This window comes from Citrus clementina, unplaced genomic scaffold, assembly GCF_000493195.1.
Source record: "Citrus clementina cultivar Clemenules unplaced genomic scaffold, Citrus_clementina_v1.0 scaffold_3, whole genome shotgun sequence".
Classification (NCBI taxonomy): Eukaryota; Viridiplantae; Streptophyta; class Magnoliopsida; order Sapindales; family Rutaceae; genus Citrus; species Citrus x clementina.
The window spans coordinates 45,211,489-45,233,059 of NW_006262339.1; the positions used below are offsets into that span (position 1 = coordinate 45,211,489).

General features: G+C 34.3%; 5 protein-coding genes and 1 non-coding gene across 10 annotated transcripts; 4 read left to right on the top strand and 2 right to left on the bottom strand.

The window, feature by feature from the left end:
* Positions 1 to 1,901: 1,901 nt before the first annotated feature.
* Positions 1,902 to 5,424, bottom strand: LOC18047880 (mitochondrial substrate carrier family protein ucpB). Of its 5 annotated transcripts, none has more exons than XM_024189781.1 (9): positions 5,208 to 5,423; positions 4,903 to 5,034; positions 4,119 to 4,180; positions 3,794 to 4,030; positions 3,557 to 3,727; positions 3,333 to 3,382; positions 3,074 to 3,206; positions 2,430 to 2,467; positions 1,902 to 2,302 (listed from the first exon to the last, which is right to left on the bottom strand). In XM_024189781.1, the coding sequence occupies exons 1-9, from the start codon at positions 5,236 to 5,238 to the stop codon at positions 2,203 to 2,205; spliced, it is 954 nt and encodes a 317-aa protein (XP_024045549.1). In that variant the 5' UTR covers positions 5,239 to 5,423; the 3' UTR covers positions 1,902 to 2,202. The 5 variants fall into 5 exon arrangements, with proteins under 5 accessions (XP_024045549.1, XP_024045551.1, XP_024045553.1 ...); XM_024189783.1 differs by having other exon boundaries at positions 1,902 to 2,299; positions 5,208 to 5,422; XM_024189785.1 differs by having other exon boundaries at positions 2,212 to 2,302; positions 2,430 to 2,513; positions 5,208 to 5,424.
* A 2,202-nt stretch (positions 5,425 to 7,626) lies between these two features.
* On the top strand, positions 7,627 to 10,180 carry LOC18047881 (U1 small nuclear ribonucleoprotein C). The gene is made up of 6 exons (XM_006444146.2): positions 7,627 to 7,874; positions 7,982 to 8,024; positions 8,259 to 8,300; positions 8,373 to 8,625; positions 9,212 to 9,472; positions 9,970 to 10,180. The coding sequence occupies exons 1-5, from the start codon at positions 7,867 to 7,869 to the stop codon at positions 9,457 to 9,459; spliced, it is 594 nt and encodes a 197-aa protein (XP_006444209.1). The 5' UTR covers positions 7,627 to 7,866; the 3' UTR covers positions 9,460 to 9,472; positions 9,970 to 10,180.
* Positions 10,181 to 10,608: 428 nt separating this feature from the next.
* LOC18047882 lies at positions 10,609 to 14,657 on the bottom strand. The gene is made up of 8 exons (XM_024187638.1): positions 14,428 to 14,657; positions 13,926 to 14,216; positions 11,800 to 13,781; positions 11,441 to 11,710; positions 11,258 to 11,338; positions 11,067 to 11,178; positions 10,918 to 10,984; positions 10,609 to 10,828 (listed from the first exon to the last, which is right to left on the bottom strand). Exons 1-8 carry the CDS (start codon positions 14,489 to 14,491, stop codon positions 10,741 to 10,743), a joined length of 2,955 nt encoding a protein of 984 aa, XP_024043406.1. The 5' UTR covers positions 14,492 to 14,657; the 3' UTR covers positions 10,609 to 10,740.
* A 139-nt stretch (positions 14,658 to 14,796) lies between these two features.
* TRNAP-AGG lies at positions 14,797 to 14,868 on the top strand. The gene has a single exon. It is a non-coding gene; the product is annotated as a tRNA-Pro (tRNA).
* A 2,354-nt stretch (positions 14,869 to 17,222) lies between these two features.
* Positions 17,223 to 18,143, top strand: LOC18047883 (F-box/kelch-repeat protein At1g57790). The gene has a single exon (XM_006444148.2). The coding sequence runs from the start codon at positions 17,223 to 17,225 to the stop codon at positions 18,141 to 18,143; it is 921 nt and encodes a 306-aa protein (XP_006444211.1).
* A 1,216-nt stretch (positions 18,144 to 19,359) lies between these two features.
* On the top strand, positions 19,360 to 21,345 carry LOC18048159 (zerumbone synthase). The gene is made up of 3 exons (XM_024189150.1): positions 19,360 to 19,518; positions 19,877 to 19,945; positions 20,520 to 21,345. Exons 1-3 carry the CDS (start codon positions 19,499 to 19,501, stop codon positions 21,322 to 21,324), a joined length of 894 nt encoding a protein of 297 aa, XP_024044918.1. The 5' UTR covers positions 19,360 to 19,498; the 3' UTR covers positions 21,325 to 21,345.
* The last annotated feature ends 226 nt before the right edge of the window (positions 21,346 to 21,571 follow it).

Genomic DNA, 21,571 nt, shown 5'->3' on the forward strand with positions numbered 1-21,571 from the left:
CGCCAGACTGTCCCACCAAAGGCTCCCCCAGCTCCAAGGTTCCAAACACTTTGAGTCTGTGACTTCTGTTCGCAATTGTAGCTTGCAGTTCACCCTTTCTCCACACATCGTCGGCTTAGAGTTGTGTTGTGGACTCACAGTTCTACTAATAAAAATTCACGACGGTACAAATTAAATTACAACTAGAGAGAGAGAGTCAAAATATCAAATTCACAGACACGCTAGTAAATTCCTTTGTTACCATTAGCTAAAAGGCTAATATTAAGTTACATGCATATAATTTATAACCATCTCATATAAATAATGAATGGTGTGAGCCCACTCATTATTCATGTGAGAGGTTATAAGTTACATGTATGTAATTTAGGGAGATCCTAACTAAAAAAATTATCCATGATTTTTGAAATAAAAATCAGTCATTGTTTTAAATAAAATAACTAACACTAATCTAATCATTGTTTGACTGCCAACCTAAAATGACCATTTTTCTATGTATAAATTTTAATATGCATAACAACTCTCAAAACGTTTTCTACATTACTCTCTATACTTAATTAATCAGAACATTACCAAACGGCTCTTCGAAAGAGTTTATACCGAAGAGAAAAGGATAATTTCATTTGAAATTTTTTTAGAGTTTTCAACTTAATATTATATTATTTTTTATCTTATCATTTTTGAAAGTATTATAATTGTTATTATTTTGGTGGAGAAAAAAATTAATTAAAATAATATAAATTTATTTTTATATGAAGAATTTTTTAAAAAATTTTATTTTTTTACACTCTTATTTATATGATAAATAAATAAATATTAATTAATTAAAGAAAAAAAATTAAAAGAGCCTTTTTTAGTAATAGTCCTTTAATATATGGAGTTAAAACTTAGTAGTACTTTCGGATTATGCCGCAATAAAATTGAGATAAGGAGTGTCCCCACACGTGGCAGCTGTCAAATTAATTGACAGCCGGCAGTGAGCAATAGTATCCAGTAACAAGCGAACCGTGTAGGGTGGTGGTCCCAGAAATCTGCAGCTTTGTTAGACTTGTGTTATCACGATCAAAACTCTGAAGGCGCTGTGAGAAGACTGAATATGATCAAGACTTTGAGTTTTGATTTAGGGCTGATATCAGATGGACCCAACGAATGTACATTACCTGTCTTGAGTTGTGTGGCCCAGCAACCATGTGAGACTGACAGTTCTGAAATCTTAATCCCGGCGGTGACGTTGGAATCTAAAGACTGCACTTGGAATCATGCAATAGATTCGCTCCATTGCCTGCAATTGTTATTTAGGTACAAAATAAAACATTGAAGTCAATTAGACCAGTTCCTATGGCTCAAACTTAATCATAAGCCAGACGATGAATGAAAGGTTGGAATTTGGATCCCATTGGCTTATTACTAAAACGAAAAATGCACCTCCAGATCCAAAGTAACTTTCATTGGATGAGCTGGAAAACAGCTCTCATAAAAGTCAAGATAGAGTTTTTTTTTCCCCTTCAAATATATATTTTGAGAGAAGTCAAAATAGAATTAGTTGAACCTAAACTCCTTCAATCAAGGGAGTACCAGTCAAACAGATGCCAACAAATCTAAGCTTCTGATGGTATTATCATTCACAAAAGGTCAACCCCATAAAATTAATTTATAAGATGATGCTAATACCGAAATAATAATACTAGAGATCTCAATATTTAAATCTCAATATTATGTGTTACTCGAACGATAAACATAAAATTACTTGTTACTCTATTTTACCATTCAATTGATGAAATATCATATATATATATATATATAAAGCTGAAGTATCATTGCTACAGAGGCTATCCAGTTTTCCTGAAACTCAATGAATGAGTAATCCGTTTACTTGTATAAATCATGGAAGAAGTACACTAGAGTTGATATTTTCAACAAACTTTTACTATAACCAAAATTTGGAGAGAAAATTTTCCAGAAAAAACATGGGAGCAGTGGAAAAGAATGTTGCTACACTTATTCTGGACCATTTCAATGGAAACCAGCTAGGTTTTGGTCCTCCTATATGCATTAGTGTTTCAAACCACCGGAGAATTGAATACAAAAATTAACTACAATAATTTCCCTTAGTTGGTACTAGCTGGTGATGATGGCAACTCCTTTGGCTTTTAAACAAAATTATTATGGTCAACTATTGCAAACTTCAAATCGACAGCCCCACAACTAGATTGCATTTAATCCTGCAAGCTCCCTTAGCTTCTCACAAAGGATAAAGGTAATTGTACTTTGTGGACCCAATCTTGCAAAAACTGCAAAGCCCCTGCTAAAATTATGGATGCAAACAGATAAAACTGTGAAAATTAAAATAGGACAATCATAAATAAGAACATATAAACTACTTATAAGCCAATGAGTCACATTTGGGTATGTCAGCTTTAGCAAATTCTCACCCTTTATAAAGTGCGCGGGGGCCTTCTGTACACACAACCTGGAAGCACACATCCCAAGTTTATTACGCAAGAAAACAGAAGAATCTGTTCACAAGATAAAGTTTAGCTGCATAGCTAAAACACAAAAGCATTAACACTTTCTTACTACCAACCAAGACGTAGAAAAATAGAAAATGAGGGAACTTGTTGGCATTCTCCCTCTGTTTGTGGTAAAGAACAAACAGCTCTTAATAATAGGAAACATTCTATCACTAGTTTTAACAACAATTAATAGTCAAAGTGTACAGTATAACCAATTACAGAGGCAAGATTTGCAATACACTTTTGAATCAAGCTGAGTCCTAAAAAAAAAAGAAAAAAAGAAGAAACTAACAAACAGAACGTGCTGAAGAGTAAATAAAGGTATTCTCCATAGGTTATGGCAAGAACTAACAGACAATCAATCATCTGAAAAATTTAGTGGTCTTTGACACCTTCTAAGTGGACAATCAATATCAAAATTGTGTCATTCACAAACTGTTTACCAATTTAAACTACACAATTGATCAACAGCATATGAAACCAGATAGCGAAAATGAATTATGACAAGATTGGTGCTGGAAAATATAAGAAATGTGAAAGTAAAAGTTGTAGAGAGCTGATACCTGGTATGCACAATGAAATCCATTTTTATAGCTTCCAACTTTTCTAGATTCTCGTTGCAACATTAGACGGGTTTTAACCATGTCAACAGGTGCAGTTATGAGGGTACTCATGGTGCCAGCGACTGCACTTGAGCTTCATGTATTACAAATATGGTTAGAACTGGGGGGAAAAACAGAATATTTTTCTTTTTTTATGAAGTTGTATCCTTATTATTCCCTTATTTAGTGTGGGGAGGAGAAAGCTTAGAATAGTGCATACATGAGATGTAAATGAAATCCTTCTTCAAGAGGCGTCCACCTGATCAATATCTGCATCAAGCAAAATCCAAAGAAAACCTTTAAGCTACCAAAAGGATCAATGCAGAGAATTATATGGACAAATACTCTGTTTAGTCCACAATTAATATGAATTGAACAATTTAGAAACCTTAGAAATTACTTTGTGGATATTCAAAGAGAAAAATAGCATGCTTAGAACTTGACCCGCTTGGATTCATCATATGTTGCTAGCTGTGAGGCAGTTAAAGCAGCAGCTCTTGCCATAGCAGGACCAACCCCCTTCCATAGAGCTCTTATTCCTTCCTCAGAAATAAGTCTTCGCATTTCTGCAATCGATCCACTTTGTTTCATGCTGGAATTCATCTGCAGCCGCACCTGAACAAAGAAAATTGATTTCTTAAAGCAAATTCAAAAAGGGAAATGCCTATCTTCATAGTTTACCTTCAGGACTTCAGTTGGATTGGTAAGTGCAGTAGCAGTGGCACCAGCAAATGCTCCAGATGCAATTTTAACCAAGATATTGGTGGACCCGAATGCCCAATCACATGCATACTTTGAGGGCTCATACAAGCCTAAACGTAGACCACCATACAAAATTGACCTTGTCAGAGCAGGAGTCAATCCCAGATACAAAGACTTTGGACCTTCTTTTTTCAATATTTGGAGAAATAATCGTCCCTATAGCCGTCCATATATTAGCAAATCTCACGGTAATACAATCTGATAAACCAGGAGATCATGAAATAAAATAAGCTTAGCAAGATACCATTCCATTCAAGGGACCTTTCTGACCAACAAATTGCATTTGCAGCCTGACTTTGAGTACATCTGCATTCCGAGCTGAGATTAATTAAATATCAAAAGTCTCCAGTTCTTTTTTAAGTTCTATATAACAAGCCTTATCAAACAAATAAATAAATAAAAATAAAGGGTTCTATATGACAAGCACTCAAACTCTGAAGAACAATTAACTAGATGTTTAATCAATAAGCACTTGATAAAAAATCTGATGGTGAACCATCTATTTACTTCCTTTCTTATGCACAAAAGTTCATTAAGTAATTAACTAGTTGCAGCTTGCAGGAATGGAAACCTAAATTCTTTCCCAAGTCCCAAATACTCTTGTCTGGCTGACGCTCAGAAAGCGAGATTGACTTTGCTTCAGACACCTATACTCCTGTAGAATTACATGTCCTCAGCCCCTGAAAGCATAGCCAAATTGGATCTAATGAAACTGCCATCTACATTTCCTACTCTTTTTGCTTACAAAAGCCTCACAACAAAGCTACTAGTACTTAGCAATGGGTTTACATCCCATAGCAGTGCATGAATTCCAATGTAAGTGATAATATTCTACTCCGACGTTGGTCACTATTAAACCAAAATCCTTTCTTTGGGTTCACATTTTCTGACAAAATACACCTGGTATGTAGCAACTCCTCTACCATTCGAACCGTAGTAACAAACACGTCCAGAACTTCTTGCCAATTAAAATAGCAAAGGTAAAACTTAAATTTTATGAAAATTTAAAAACTTAAGTTTAGAAGAACCTAGAGGATGAGTGACAGCAGTGGCAACTGCAACAGCCAGTCCGCTGGTACCAAAGTGATGAACAATATGGGATGGCGTCGTCGACCAATTCTTCTGCTTCTCACCAACTTTTACTTCAACAGCCACTGGTCCTGAACAATCCATTCCAATTATCACATTCAAAATCAAAATTTTAATGCGAAAATAATGAAGAATAAGCATAAACAATGCATAGAGAAAATTTAAAAAAATAAATAAATAAATTAGTTGGATTCTAAAACGGAAATATATGGTCACCAGATAAATAAATAATTGGAAATTGAACCTGAAAGCGGAGCCGAAGAATTCACGCTCATGTTTTGATTAGTTCGGGCAATTTACTGTCGGAGAAAAGATTGGGCGTTAGGAGGAGGGAAAATAGCCGCACATAAGACACGTCATACCCGATTTCAGTTGCAAAGAATCGCAGGTGATAGCTTGTGCATTTCCTATATTAGTTTTCTGTTAACGCCTCAAAATTTGCGACGCTGGACGCCTTAATACTATTCGGATCCGGACCGGATCAACATCTGTCCGCATCCTTAAAAAATGCGGACCCACTTGTGGATCCGGATTCTTTTTTGCAGAAAACATATTTTTCAAATTAAAAATATAAAAAATAAACACGAAAATAATGAGACCAACCGACAAGTCAACGCAATACTGTCAATTTTCCAAACACGAAAATCTCACGCACACCCCGCGGGAAACAATCAACAAATTAATAAAATTTCATTATGATGCATTTACATTTTTAGAATTGAAATTAGTAGAAATCTGAACGGTCTGAATTTAAAATTGGTTGGAATCAAAATAAGAAATTAGAATCACAATAAATTATTTATTTGAGTTTCAAGAATAAAAATCAAAATGAACTCTATGACGAAACTATTATCATATATCGATCTTTTCGTCCGGTATACCTTGCATTCTAACTATTATAATCTAACTCTAATACCACTTGTTGGGAATGTTTAGTCTAAGATTTTTTAAGAGACTAACTCCCAAATATTAACTTATTAGTTGGAGTGACTTACCCTATGTATAAACCAAAATAAGTCCCTTCTATTAAATATTAACCAATATAAAACACAACTCAACAATTATTATTATTATTACAATTATTATAATAATGATAATTTTTATTATTGTTATTATCAATATTAGTATAATAATATAATAAAATAATGACAATTATTATTATTATATTAATTACTGCTATTTTCATAATAATTTTTACTATTATCGTAATTATAAAAGTAATAGTATTAGTAATGGTAACATTATAATTATTTTATTTATTATAATAATTATATATAATAATAAAAACTATAGTAATAATAATAATAATATTGAAGAGAGATAAACGATATATCATTTGAAGAATCTCATTTGAATGGTTTTTAAAATTTTTTTAGTGATGTTATGAGATTTTCATTTATTATTTTTAAATTTGTTGCCCTATCCAAAATCCATTCTCATACCTTTTATCTTTTTAGTAAATAAACAATATCAATAGTAATGTGAATGATTCAAATTCCTTAAACTAGGAAGTAAATAAATAAATAATTTTCAAAAAAAAATTATCATTAATCATTGTCATTTGAATCAACAAGGTCACCACAACCATGTAATGCGTTACCATTGTCGTTTGTTCCCTGCACATTGTTGGTCATTATTACTTGTTCATCACTTATGCTGCCCGACAAATAAGCTTTGAGTGCCCCTAAATTTTAGTGGTCATCTTTTATTGATTATATTTTATATGCTCCAATGAAAAAAATTAAATTATTATTGACTAATGAGTATTTATTGTTCTATTTGTTGTTGTGATATTTGAACACGAGAGACTAAAGAGCTGTTTGTTTGTTTTTTTTTTTTTTTGGCTCAATGACTTAATTTACTTAATTTCAATTAGTAAGTTTGTTTGTTTTTTCAACTTAATAAAAAAATTTTAGTGATTAAGTTATTATGCTAATTTTTTTTAATTTTTTGCTTAATCTAAAAGTCTAAATGATATCACTAAAAAATATTCTCTAAAATATCCATATCTAATTAATTAATTTTCATCATTACCTAAATAAAATTAGTAATTAGTATTATTACCCATCTCTTGAAATTGTGGTAGACTATTTTTTTTTCTTCAAACTAGCATTATTTATCTTCATAATTTTTTGTGAATATTTTTCATATAAAAACATCATAAGCTACAATAAAATTTATTAATATATACTAATTTAGAATATTTAAGGGTTGTATTCAATTGAACATGATTTAAGTTATGACAATATATTATCTTACTTATTTTCTTTAAGATGTTTATTATTTGTTTAACATTTATAATTTATAAGGGTATAAATAAAAAATGCTAGTTTTTAATTTTTTAAGTTAAAAAATGAACAACTTAATATTTATTTTTAACGATTAAAAAAAATAAACATATTATTTACATTCAGATATTTAACTTTATTTAGAATTCAAATTAATTTATATCTATTCAAATTTTAGATAAAAAAAGCAAAAATACGTAGTGGTCAGATCCTTATACTATTATTTGAACTTTTTGATTTTATCAATTTGGTTCTTACATTTTTTTTTTAAAATCCCTTCATATTTTCATTGCTTTAACTATTCGGAATTTCGGATTCCCGGTATCTGAAAAATCCGCACGGGTTTTTATATAAAGAAAGAGTTAAATCGCACGGGTTTCCCACTCGGATACAGATTTACCAAATTTCGGATCCGGATTTTGCTACCCTCAATTACGGCTGCGGGGTATATACACGTAAAACATTCAAATGAATGTTCTCGAGACCAAACAGCCCCCCATTCACCTATTGATACCCCCGCTTTTTCTCTCTCTTAGGGTTTTTCTTCGTGATTCACGTTAGTTCTTGTTTGGGGCTTTTTATCTGTTTTCAACGTAAATCAATCAACAGAAAGCAATGCCTCGGTACGATCTTTCTGCCTTTTGATTTGTTTATTTTCTTATGAGTGTTATTTCTGTATCTTGCTCAAACTCTAACGGGTTACTTCTGTTTTTTTCCCGCTTAATTGCAGGTACTACTGTGATTATTGTGACACCTATTTGACGCATGATTCTGTAAGTCCCCATTCTCGAGGAACTTTAACTTTTTTTCCCCCTTCTAATGTTCATTTTTTAAACCCATTTGTCCTATAACAAAAATCACGGTGCCTCAGAATTATTGTGGCTTGCATCTGTTAAAAGAAGTTGGTCAAATATGGTGCTATCTCATATGTAATGTACTTGTTTCTGTATCTGTCAACCATTTACATCTTATGGAACTGACGGTGTCTTTTTAATTTGTTTTTTCAGCCATCTGTTAGAAAACAGCACAATGCAGGCTACAAGCACAAGGTATTGTACGCGAGTATCCAATAGCTATGAATCACTCTGTGTACTTATTTTATTCTGTTCCCTTAATTTCAGGCAAATGTAAGAAGCTACTATCAGCAATTTGAGGAACAACAAACCCAAAGTTTAATTGATCAGAGAATCAAGGAACATCTTGGCCAAACTGCAGCTTTCCAGCAGGTTGGTGCCGCATACAATCAGCATCTTTTGGCTCAGAGGCCCCGCCTTCCGGTTCTTCCGACACCTGTTATGCCAATGACTGGAAGTGCTCCATTAGTCCCAGGGATGAGGCCTCCTGTTCTTCCAAGACCAGGTCCGAGTCCTCCAGGTAAAATGGAAATAAAATAAAGTTGTGTTTCTTCACAGCTCTTCATATTGATGCATGTATCATATGCTTATGCATTTTGCCTGTAAACACAGTTTTTGTTGCCTGATTCTATTTGTGCCCACATTGTTGCTTATTGTTCTGGCAGATGTCTTGTTGCTGACCTGATGTATGGCTATTCCTGCAGTTGGTTGATGTCATAGTTCGGTAACAAATCTATATAGTGGTGAACTATAGATATTTCGTATGCCAACTTTGTTTTATCTTCTCTTGTAAGAGTGCCCACATTTTTTATACTGGATGCTATATTCATGCTTCTATATGTGTTGACAAATCATCTAGTGCGGCAAAATATATATTTTTTCAGGCTGTCTTGTTTATGAAGATTAAAAGCTGCCTCTTTCTTTAAGCTATCAACTTGCATTATGAGCCTAAGTTTCTTTGTCAGACATATGCTGACCCATTGTTTCCAGTTCTGGTCCGATGCTTTTGTGCTTTCAACTGACCATGCCAACCATATGTTGCATCTGGTCTAATCCTGTGGCATCAAGAATGAATGGAATTGAATCTTTTCTCATGGTACTGGCAGGTTATGTGTCTGCTCCAGGCATGCCACCAATGATGGCACCTCCTGGTGCTCCTTCTGCACCTGGTCAATTAAATGGTTTTCCAAGACCTCCTGCTGTAATGAACCCAACAGCAGTTTCTGGTAGTGCGGCGCCACCTGCTTCATCCAGTGGAGCCCCTAGTATGGCTACACCTCAAACCTACCAAGCCAATCCAACAGTGCCAACGAGTGGAAACCTTAATGCCCAAGCTCCTGAGATGAATCATTAGTGTGATCAAGCTGGTATATACTGCTTCTATACTTTTGTTGTATCTTTTTTAGTTAATGATATTTATTACCATCTTTAATGAAATGAAATCTGAAGGAATGTACTATAGTAGTTCACTTTTGTAATGTGTGTGGGACACGAAGCAATATGATGAGAACTTTGGGCTTTTAAATAAATGATAAAATTCCTTGTGAGACAACACGTATTCTTGTTGAATATAGTTGCTATTTTCCAATCTTTGTTCGCCATCCAAATTAGCAACACGATGGTTATTATTTTGGGTCTCTTTAGAGAAGTTTATTCTAAAAGTTACAAAGAGACCTTTCAGAGTTGCATGAGAATCCTGAGATAATATAAAGAACAGGATACAATAAGAACTTATGTGATTACATGCTCAAGAATTCTCATGTCTGTGCTGCATAACAACGTTTTTAATGCATAATTATTCTTATCATTTTGTTTTCTTCTTTTTCTCCTGCGTTGCACTGTTATGACATTGGTCTTTTTACAGGTGATTGTAGCAGACTGGGAGATCACCTCAATAGTGAAACAAATGTTTTAGACTTATTTTCTCATTTAATTTATGTTGTCCTGGTTTTTGAATATGTAATATGTTTTGAGAGCTTGGCATGAACAGTACATACTCGTGTCATTTTTGTATACAGTAATCAAATATCATGAACCCAGGGTTACCGGGAATTCTATCTAAGATGTTGACAAAATGGCAGAATTTGTATTAAAGTTGCATGAAACTAACACAGTACTGAACTGATGGGAGCTTACATTCATTTTGCTTTGGTTGGTGCTAATAATGTTCTGGGTTTGAATTGCTTAATTAAAAAGGAATGGCATACTGCAACCCATCCTTTGCTAGGCTGGTTGCAAGAAAGGCTGGCCAATAACAAATGCTTCTTGCCATATATTCTAATTGTGCAAGAATTCCGGTAAACTGAAATGCATTAATCATTAGGGAAGTGAAGATAAAGGATTTGTGCCACCATGTAGTCTTCTGTTGTTCTATTTAGGGTTCTTACCTCTTTTGTATTACTCCTGCCGTGCCTTCATTGCCCTACTGAACCTGATCAATAATAAGTTTTTTTTTTCTTAAAAAAAAAGAGACACACATGTGTATTGATATATTTATGCTTGCTCAATGTTCAAAATAGCTCCGAGACCACGATTGGTACACTATTACAGAAATTTCTGCCATACGATTCTTTCTTTACCATTTACAAGATGTGGGAAACGGGATGGTTTATATTTAGTTTCTAGCAACTGTCAATTACAAGCTTCTCTTCAAGCAGACGTCACCTCTCCTAGATTTTATTCTGCGCTGATGCCTCTTGGCATGATACTTAAAGAGCCGATGTCTGTTATTAAGATGAAAGTGCTTTATAAATTCCAATTTCTTATTTTTAATGTTGAAATAATTCGGTATACCCAGGATGCTAGTCCTCACCTCTCAAACTCCAATTTCTGAATTACTATTCCATTCAGTAGAAGTTCTGAACTGTAAGCTGCTATCCCTATAAAAAAAAAAGGATAGACCAATATGATTAATACATTATTAACTTATGTCAAAATGAAAATGAATATGGTATTTTTTACCTTTATCAAGGAAAGGTACACAGATAGCATGATCTTCTTCACAAGACAGAATCAATGGATTCTCTTGGAACTTTTCCTCCTTTACTGCAGATACCTGACTTACATCAATTACCTAGATAGTAATTCAACAGAAACTCATTAATCAATTCGGTTGGAAGAAAGAGCATATGCTTCTGCAAATGAATGCAAACCTGTCCGTGAACTGCCTTGACCAAGCCAGTGATCATTTCTTTATCAGGTTTTATGCTTGTGGTGATGAAAACTCTCTGACCCTGCTGAGGATGAACCACACGTCAGCATATAGGACATTCAAGTTGAAATTCAATTTGAAGCATAGCTGGCATGGGAATAAGCTAACACTAGTCAGCTATCACCTTTAGAAGTGGATGGTGGCGCGCACGAGCATAGGTAACAGGCATGCTGAAGCCAATTTCTCTTTCCTTTTTGGCATCCCTCAGAATGTAATTTTTCTCATCTATTAAACAGCTTGCTTGTCCGCAACTTTCAAGCCATAAATGTGTCACCACTGGTTTGCCTAGAGCAATAGTTTCCATCATATTTCTTGTACGCACAAATCTATCTGCTATAAAGTGTGTTGCATCTCCTGGACATGTTGCAATGGAAATGCCCAGTCGTGCTGAGATCTGCTGGAATGGAGGAAAAACAGTGGCGCATATAATACTGCTGAGTGATAAAAAAAAAAAGATAAGCAAACAAAGAAAAGAAAAGACACCTTTTTCTGCCGCTTGATTACATCATCATCCAAATGCTGACTAAACAAAACTCGAACATGTGACATATCTCTCCGTCTTCTCAAATCTTTCCATGTGAAATCTGGTATTAACTCGGAGACGTCTAATCTAATAAGTTCTTTCAGGAGGGAGGATTTAGGTAGGTTTCTGGTAAGTGGTTTTCTATGATATTTAGAAGGCACACGACTAGAGGATGATGCATTTGTACCTTTGGTGAAGTTAATAGTGCTACTATATCCTGAACCAGGGGGTTCAAGGTACTTGCCTGGGGGGATTTCTTTGCTTATGATAGCCGATTCATTGTTAGCGAAGGGAACTGCTGAACCTGGTTCATCAAAATACTTTCCTAAATCTTTTTCTGGAAGATTCAAAGGAGAACTATCATTTACTGACTGTGGTTTCCCCTTCATATCTTTATAAAATGAGGTATTGCTATTGTATTTTGCTCCTCCTTGACTCTTCATGTAACTACGATTACCTTCCTTGGCTCCATTTGAATGACTTTGCATTTCACGTGGAGTTCTTTTTCCCTTTGGATGGCCCCCTGCTGCTAAGTTTAAACAACTAGTCAGAGCTATTATCTCTTGATCAGTTTCCTCTTTTTGATCGAATATGTTGCTTTTAGGTTCAGCCAATGAATCTGAATGCAATGTAGACCAGCTTCCATTAGCGCTCGTAACGTCAGTAGGATTGCCAACTAATCTACTCCTCTTTCTTCGATATTTAATAGTCCCATCTTCCATCCAGTCTCTTGGATTATCTGATTGCTTCTTTGTCCTTTTCAATGTACCTCCTGCTAAGGACTGCCGACTCTCTTGGGCAACAGTAATATTCCTAAGTCCCACTTCTTCCTGTTCGACTAAAATTGATGAAGTCGTATGATTTTCATACTCTTTGACCTTGTTGTTCTTGCCAACAATCCCAACTGCTTGTCCTTTGATGATTAGTGTAGGGGATCCATTGCCAGAGTTTCCATTGGTGTTTGCAGAGCAATCAAACTGTTCACCTATCAAAGACTTGCCTCTTCTCATTTTTGTCAACCTTGGCAACTCAGGGTCTGGCACCTTGTTAGAGTTCTTAGCAGATTTTCTAGCAGAACGCTTTCTTCGCTTTGACTTCGTTGCAATGCTTCCTAAACCACAGAAATTACTTGCTTGTATCAATGCTTGTTCTGACCTCGATTTCTTCATTATTACACCTTTTGGGAAATCATTAGTGGTGTTTGATTGACCTTGATCAGGATTGAAGGCAGTGCAGCCGGAAAATGGTGCATATGATAAGGCTTCCATGGCTTCAGCAGCTATTTGAGTATTAAATCCTACATCAAACATGTCTGGTGTATCTATTCCTGTACCACAACCATCCAACTGCTGGTCTGATGATTCTACATGCAAGTCCTCATTAATCTCCTTATCAGAATGATTTTTAACATCCACTTTAGATACTTGCTCTATCATGCAATCATCTTTTGGATCTGAATGAGTTGAACCTGCTATTTCTTTATGGAGGTTTACAAGCTCTTTCCTCTTTTCATTCTCATTTCCAGAGCTTCTACCCCCGTCACCATTAACATGCATGGCCTTATGATCTTTCAGAACAGATTCCTGCCTTACAGCTCCAAATTCAAAAGAGGCCTTTGTCCTTTTGCTAAAGACATCAACCTTTCCATGCTGATCGTTATCAACCCATTCAAATTTTGCACTCTTTGTAACTGGAGTTTTTCTAAATTTCAGTCTTTTGGCCAAACTTTGTGACCATTTTACACTTGAGAAAGGAGGAGATTTCTCCCCAACTGTCCTCTTCATGCCACATTCTGGAGACAAATCCATCTTGTTAAGAGACAGAAATTTGTCCACAAATTCAAGTGCATCGACTTGGGATGAGTCTCCAGGTTCTTGAATAACAAGATCTTTTTGCATATTAGTTCTCTCAACAGCAACTCTACACCCCTTTTCCCCTTCAACTAAGCACACAATAGCAGTAATTAAAAAGCTCATTAATTTAGGAAAGCACCTATCAATAAAAACCAAAAAAATACCATACATAAAACAACAAAAAGAGTAAAACTCTCAAATTCCGAGCTCGGAACAAATGAACCAATACTGACCTACACTGCATAGTTCACTAATGGATGCATTAGAATCCAATAACAAGTTGTCAGCCTGCAGTGTGTAGGTTCTAGAAACACCTTCATCTTCACTATCAAGCACAACTTCCTTCTCATACTCACAGAATGATTGAAGAGACTTCTCTTCAAAACAATCAGAACCATCTACCACTTGAGTTCCAAAATCTAATTTCATCATCATCTGGGTCTCAACTAAAGGACAATCAAGCACCACAGTATCATCAAACGGAGCACCGTCTTGAATCCCCTTGTGCCCATTTTCATTCTCACCTGTAAGTTCAAACAAGCAACCGATTACATAAGGCATAAATTTGGTGGCTACAAATGAAATTTGTTAAATCCTAAGTTTACCCAATTTGCATATGACGATTACAAATTCAATCAGTTACTATTGTAACGTTTATAATATTCCATTTTACTTCAAACCGCAAAAGGAAAAAAAAATTAAAGAAGCAAAAAATTGAAGATATATAAAAATTACCATGGGATGGTGATGGAGCCTGAGAGTTAGAATCAAACACCTGGGTGTCAGTATGATCAACCATTGAAGTTGAAGAAATTTGAATTTCTTATGTTAACTAAAAAAAAAAAAAAACTGTGCAAGTTTATAAGAGTATGTGTAAGTAAGCTGCCATTTGATCATTTCCAATCATACGCCAAAGTAAATGGAGGGAAGTAATCGTGATTCGTGGTGATGGGATAACAAAAATTATGAAGGAACTGGAGGGTTAGCGGTAATTATTAATTAAAGGTTTATAAGCGCGAAATGAAAATGATTGGGAGGGAAAGAAAATTCTAGTGTTTTTTGTTTTTGGAAACTACTGTAAAAAATTTAAAAAGATCCCGCACCGGGCATTTGGTCTAGTGGTATGATTCTCGCTTAGGGTGCGAGAGGTCCCGAGTTCAATTCTCGGAATGCCCCTCCCAATTCGGGTTTTTGGCTGGTCCCATAACTTTAAAAAGACGAGTATGCCCTTCAATTAGAAAATCATTTTATTCTATAAAATTTAAAAAAATAAAAATGTTATAATTATATAAGAATATCCATGAATTTAATGAAACAAATAAATTTCAAAATCTAATATGTGAATTTTCATAATTATAAGTTCATTTAAAAATTATTGTGTTAATTATTATAATTAAAATTTTATTTAATTTTTTTAATTAAATTAAATATTGAGAAGTTTCGTAATTTTTATTATACGTGAGTTTGCAATAATAATAATTAGCTTTTCTCTTCATGTTAATTTTAGTAAACTTTTCTATACTTTATTTAATTACAAAAATTAAATAAAATTGTAATTACAAAAAATTAACACAATAATTTTTAAATGAAAATATAATTATAAAAATTTAACATCTTAGATTTTGAGATTTTTTTTATTAAGTTCATGAGTATACTTGTAATTATAATATTTTTATTTTTCAAAATTTTGTAGAATAAAATTTAATTCATTTTGGGGTAAAATAGTCATTTATTAGTGTCAAAGTAGTTGATTGATATAAGTTTAAAAATAAAGGAGATGCAAAGAACATGTCAAAATTTTGTGGTTGTTAGATGTACATATAATAAATAATTTTCCTAAAATAAATAAAATAAAACTTGGATGGGGATATTTCTACCCCACTATTTTTGTAAATTCACCCCACTTTTATAAAATAATTACAATAAGTTCGCAATATTCTTAAAAAATATAATTTAATAAAAGTTTTGTATAGTTAATCAATTAAACTCTTCTACTAATTTTTTTTCTTAGGTTCTTTGACTATCTTTTATCATAAATTTTAATATAAGTTTTATTTTGCTATTTTATTATTATGATATAAAAAGACAAAATTAGCCTCATAAAACATGAGTTATTATATATACTAATTTAGGTATTTGATTTTGCAACTTATAATCTAATATTTTTAAATGAAACCTAATTATTATTTCATTGCCCTTACGCGTAAATGACATAAATTTAACAACCTAATAATTTACATGAGAATTGTGCTATTAAGACGCTATGTTAGTTTAATTAAAAAATAATAATCATACTAATAAAGTAGTATTAAAAACAATGAGTTTGGTACAAATTAGAAAAATATTGAAGTTAAAGTAAATTCTTGATAATTTTACGTTGTAAGGGTAAAATTATCAATTTAAACTTATGTCAAAGCAATCTTTTTAATCAAATATACTAAATAAATCTAATTCACAAAAATTTAATTAACATAGATTTAATTAATTAATTCTCCAAAACCCTTCTTGATTTGAAAATTTTAAAAATAATGTGCAACTTTTATAATAATTTTTTTGAAAATGGGGTGGAATCATACAAAAATGGGGAGTGGAGATATCATCACTCATAAAAACTTAAAAACTTATATAAAGTGAGTTTTATTTATTTATTTATTTATTTTTTCAGGAAAGAATCCTTGTTAGTTTTGGTAACTTGTAGTTCTATAACCAATCCTAGTTAAACTCTCGTACCTGGTGGTTTAGAATTTCATACAATCTCTCTTTCTTTGTCTCATAAACCCTTCAAAATATTTTCTCTTCTCTGTGATCGAGTTTCTTCAGTCACTCTTTTACCAAAACCAGAAGAGGTAAACATCAACTTTGTTGCTTCTTTCATTGTTGTGTACATTACATTGCTGAATGTGTTACAATTTAATTATTGTCATGCACTTCTTTTAATTGAAACAAAAAAAATTAGGACCCTTGTACGATTATACTTGATCATCGAAATTGAGACCTTTATGATAAATTAATATGACTATATATTATAGACAATGAGTGTGTCAATGTGTGTGGATGCGTTGGAAGTCTATATTCAATGAGATCGCTCCCTGTAAGGTTGCAGCTGGGATTTAGTTTTCAATCTCTGGAATAATTTAATAAGAATTACTTGAGTTCTTTTCAGTGCATTCTGTAATTAAGTTATAGGCTTGTTTATGTATTAGACTTTATATTGATTACTGAAAATTTCATGTATTGCTCTAGCAGCGCCTGCTGCAAGTAATTCAGATTTTTTCAGAAATCAATTGTAAGTAGTTCAGTTGTCATATTGGCTTGGCTGCGGAGTAGTTTTAATGCAGGGGAGCCTAAGGTGCTCTTGGTTTGATAAATTTATAAAGAAAATTGATAATAGGACTTAAAAACCCAGCATTGCCTCTATTGGCTGTTACTGATGTAATATATGTTTCTCTACGATGGGAATTTCTTTTGCCATTTTCTGTTCGTATCAAAAATTTGTCAGCAGTTATTATTTGCTCATGTAGGACTGAAGAATGGCGACAGGGCAATGGGCTGATCTTCCCTCTGAGCTACTATCATTAATCGCGGAACGTTTAGGCGTAATTGATCTTTTCAGTTTCAGCATTGTGTGTAAAGGTTGGAATTCAGCTGCATCTACGCCTTCATCTCAGATTTCAGCTCAGATTATATGCTCCCCAAATCGTGCCCTGTGGTTTCTACTCTATGGTAAAAATTCTCAATGCTTTTTGGTCAGCGAAACAGACAAGAAGTACAAGATCAGTATCCCAGAGATGAATGGGGCAGCGTGCATTGCATCAAAGGAGGGGTGGCTTCTTTTACACAGGGATGACTCACCGTTCTTCTTTTGCCCCTTTTCGGCTTCTAAAATAGACCTTCCCAAGTTCCGCAAATCAGAACAATGCAATGTTGTTGCTACATTTTCGGCTCCTCCCACGTCCGAAGATTGCATTGTTGCTGTTGCGTGCCAGAATGCACCAGGAGTTGATCTACATCTGCTTTCTCGGGGAGCAAAAGAGTGGACGACGCACACATGCACCCATCTCAACGGGCTCATAAAGACTATTACAGGTGCTGCTTATGCTGATAACACATTCCAGTTCTATGATGATAAAGACAGACTTCTTACCTTCACTCCCGAAAATGGAAAGTGGAAAAATTATAAAATAATTTTTGGCTCTGGAGAAGATCATCCGAATACTGAAACTGTGCCGTTCTTCCTTTGGAGGGACAGCTTTAAACGCTGTAGCATGAACGAGAGGTTGGGTCTAGGCGAGGACGTATCGGTTAGTACTTGCGGCACAGTGGTTCCAGATGGTCGCCATGGCAAAATTCTCTTCAATGAGAGAGTCTCTCAACAATCTAAAAGCCGTGGCCTAAGAGGAGTATGGATCGAACCTCGGTCCCCTCAGATTCCTCCAGAAATGAGTTGGTAGATATATGAGTTCTTAAGTCAATTCTTACTTACTTTTTTATGTTTAGTATATAGAAGTATTGCCATTTTTGGAGTTTAAGAGTTTTTAATTATTAGCGTTCCTTTATATATTTGCAACATAATAATGGGTTGCTTAAAAACTTTTGAACGACGCTTGGAGAGCTCTCTTCTTTTTGACATAATTATTTCAGAATTTCAACTCAATAAACAGTTGTTGAGTTAGAATATTAATGCCATGTTTTGTGGCCGCTCTGACATTGGAGCATTGTCCAAAAGTGGGGCCGACATTCTAAATTTCTAATGTTTTGGTAGGCAAAGCCGAGTGGTGGTGGACCACTTTCTTGTAGGTTGACTTATTTTGAACATGATGACGTTGCTTTTCAATTTCCAGAGAGCTGGATTCAGATTCAGGATACAGAAAGGTGTAATAATATATATATATATTTTTCCTCTAGGCCATGTGAATTTGGACCCTCCAATTTCAGATCCTTACAAATCAGAGGTGGTCCTTTTGATCAAGGTTCCCCGTCATCCATCTTTTTCCTTGCGACCTTTTGCACTTTCAAGAGTTCCAATATTCCAGCCTGTTGTGTTGATAGCTTTCAATTGGCGATAATTATTTTACTGCTTCGGCTCTTCATCGGCTGAGGAGGCTACTATGGTTTCGTAACTACATTGATTCCGTGCACTATAACATAGAAAATGATAAAAAGCTATTAATGGTGGCAGCAATTAAAAAAAAAATTATAAAATTGGGTGGTATTATATTAGAAAATAAAATTCTCTCTTGATCTAATCATGTATTGAATAAATAATTTAAGTGTGCTATAGTTAATAAATAAATAAAAATTAATTTTTATCAATACACTATTATTAAAAGACATATAAAAAAAATTAAAAGATCAGCTAAACTTAGATTAGCAAAAGATCACATTCCTAAAAAATAATACTAACTCTTAACTTCACAATATCACACCATAAGATTTTATCATTGTTTTATCGACATTACGCCGCATTTTTAGGTTTAAATATAAGTAGTCTTGTAATATATGCTTCAATTTAATCGTCATTACCTTTTATTGGTTGAACTAACTACCCCGAAAAAAGTGAAAACCGACGTGTCGTCGAGAAAAGAAACGAGAAGTCGTCCAATCCAACGAACCTTAAATATACAAGTCATGTCATGAACATAGACGCTTATAAAGTCCAATCTTAGACATTGCAACTTGTTGGAAGGGCATATTCTGTCCATCACATACTCTATTGCCGTTTCACTGAAGTAGCAAGCAACTCTTCTCCCTCTCTCCTTCTCTCCCTCTCTCTCTCTGTGTAAAGCTCTAGCTGCTGCAAGGAAATATGATCAGACAGGGACTGAGGTTTGTTTCTCCAACTGCTTTCTCTCTTTCTCTTAAATGTTTAAGAGAATTAGTTGAGGTTTTCTGCAGTTTCTTTTAATCTTCATTCTTCATTTTCATTGATAAGGCATCTGGGTTTCCATTCTGTTTCTGCTAAGACTAATCATATGTCAGCTTCTAATGCCTTCTCTCCTTTGTTTTCTGTTTTCATTTGGTGCTTGTTTGTGTCACTATTATAGGGTATGAAATGAGTTGGCTTGCCCACCAATTATACCGTCTTCATTTTCATCTACTCTCTCTTGATCTCTTGTCTGTTGGCATTGTTTATCGAACGAGTTTATAATACAGCTTATTCATCACTGTTCTATTTTTGAAACAGCAAAAAAGTGCCCATTTCAATAGCTCTACTTGCTGAGAGATGCAGCAGGGGATTATCCACAGAGTCAAGGTATGCTATGAAATTAACGTTGCCCTTACTTCCCCCTTTTCTTTGAAGTATTTGCTTACTTACTACAGAAGAAAACTCTGGTTAATGCCAAAAAATATATATATATAATATTGCCAGTAAGAAGCCAAACCGTATTTTAATAATATTATCCATTAACTGTTTGCCGGACCGTGTCTTCTTTTGCTACAGGTCCATGTCCGAACACTTAGAATAGATTTTTCAATTAAATGACAATATTATATATATCTTGTAACAGCCGTCCTTTTTGTTTTATTTGAAGTTCGTTATTGGGTACTGATTAACTTTAATTAATCTAAAGTCATGAAGCGAGTTCTAGGAAGTAGTTAGGCAATTGTTTATTTGTCACATGGCAGCTTCTGCCTGCCCTCTGGTCACCCGCAAAACGAACCAAAAAATTGAACTGTTACTATGTAAATATTTTAAGATAAAACATCAAGAGGCAATTATCTGGCATAATCTGCAATTAGTACTTTGCTTCTCAATACACAATTAAGACTGGAATTTTTAGTTTGCATATGGTAATTGAAGTGTTTTGTTTTATCTTGTGATAAAGAAAGCTAGAAGAGAAAGTAGCACTGATCACTGGAGCAGCAAGTGGTATTGGAAAAGCAACAGCTGCAAAATTTATCAGCAATGGTGCCAAAGTTGTTATTGCTGATATTCAACACCAACTTGGCCAACAAACTGCAAAAGAACTTGGACCTAATGCCACCTTCATTGCCTGTGACGTCACCAAAGAATCAGATGTCTCTGATGCTGTTGATTTCACCATATCTAAACACAACCAACTTGACATCATGTACAACAATGCAGGGGTAGCCTGCAAAACTCCCAGAAGTATTGTGGACCTTAACCTTGAAGTTTTTGATCAAGTCATGAGGATCAATGTGCGAGGAGTTGTGGCTGGTACCAAGCATTCCACTCGTGTCATGATTCCGCGCAGAAGTGGTTGCATTCTGTGTACAGCCAGTGTCACAGGATTATTGGGCGGGCTCGCGCAGCACACGTATTCTGTTTCCAAGTCAGCCATCATAGGACTAGTCAAATCTATGGCAGCTGAGCTATGTGAGTATGGAATCAGGATTAATTGCATATCGCCTTTTGCAATTCCAACTCCTTTTGTGATGGAAGAAATGAGTCAGATTTATGCTGGTGTTGATGCTTCACGGCTTCTGGAATTGGTATACAGTACTGGTGTGTTAGAAGGAACACACTGTGAACCCAATGATATCGCTAATGCCGCACTCTATCTGGCATCTGACGATGCCAAGTATGTAAGTGGGCATAATTTGGTAGTGGATGGAGGTTTTACATCATTTAAGAATCTGAAATTGCCTGCACCTGTTCAGGTGTTGTAAAAGTTCATTGTTCAGGTGTTGTAAAAGTTCATTGCCCATCGCGGTTTGAAGGAATATTATGATCATAAATGTCATCTTCCTCAAGTGTAAAAAGATGGAATATGCTGTATATGATTTCTAATTGCTAATTAGAAGTTGTATACAGATCATATGAGGAATCTACCTCTTATATTAGCTACTTATTTGTTTATTTATCATACAGGGCCATACTAAAAAGCCAAGTTAATTCTTTCTTGGAGATTTTAGA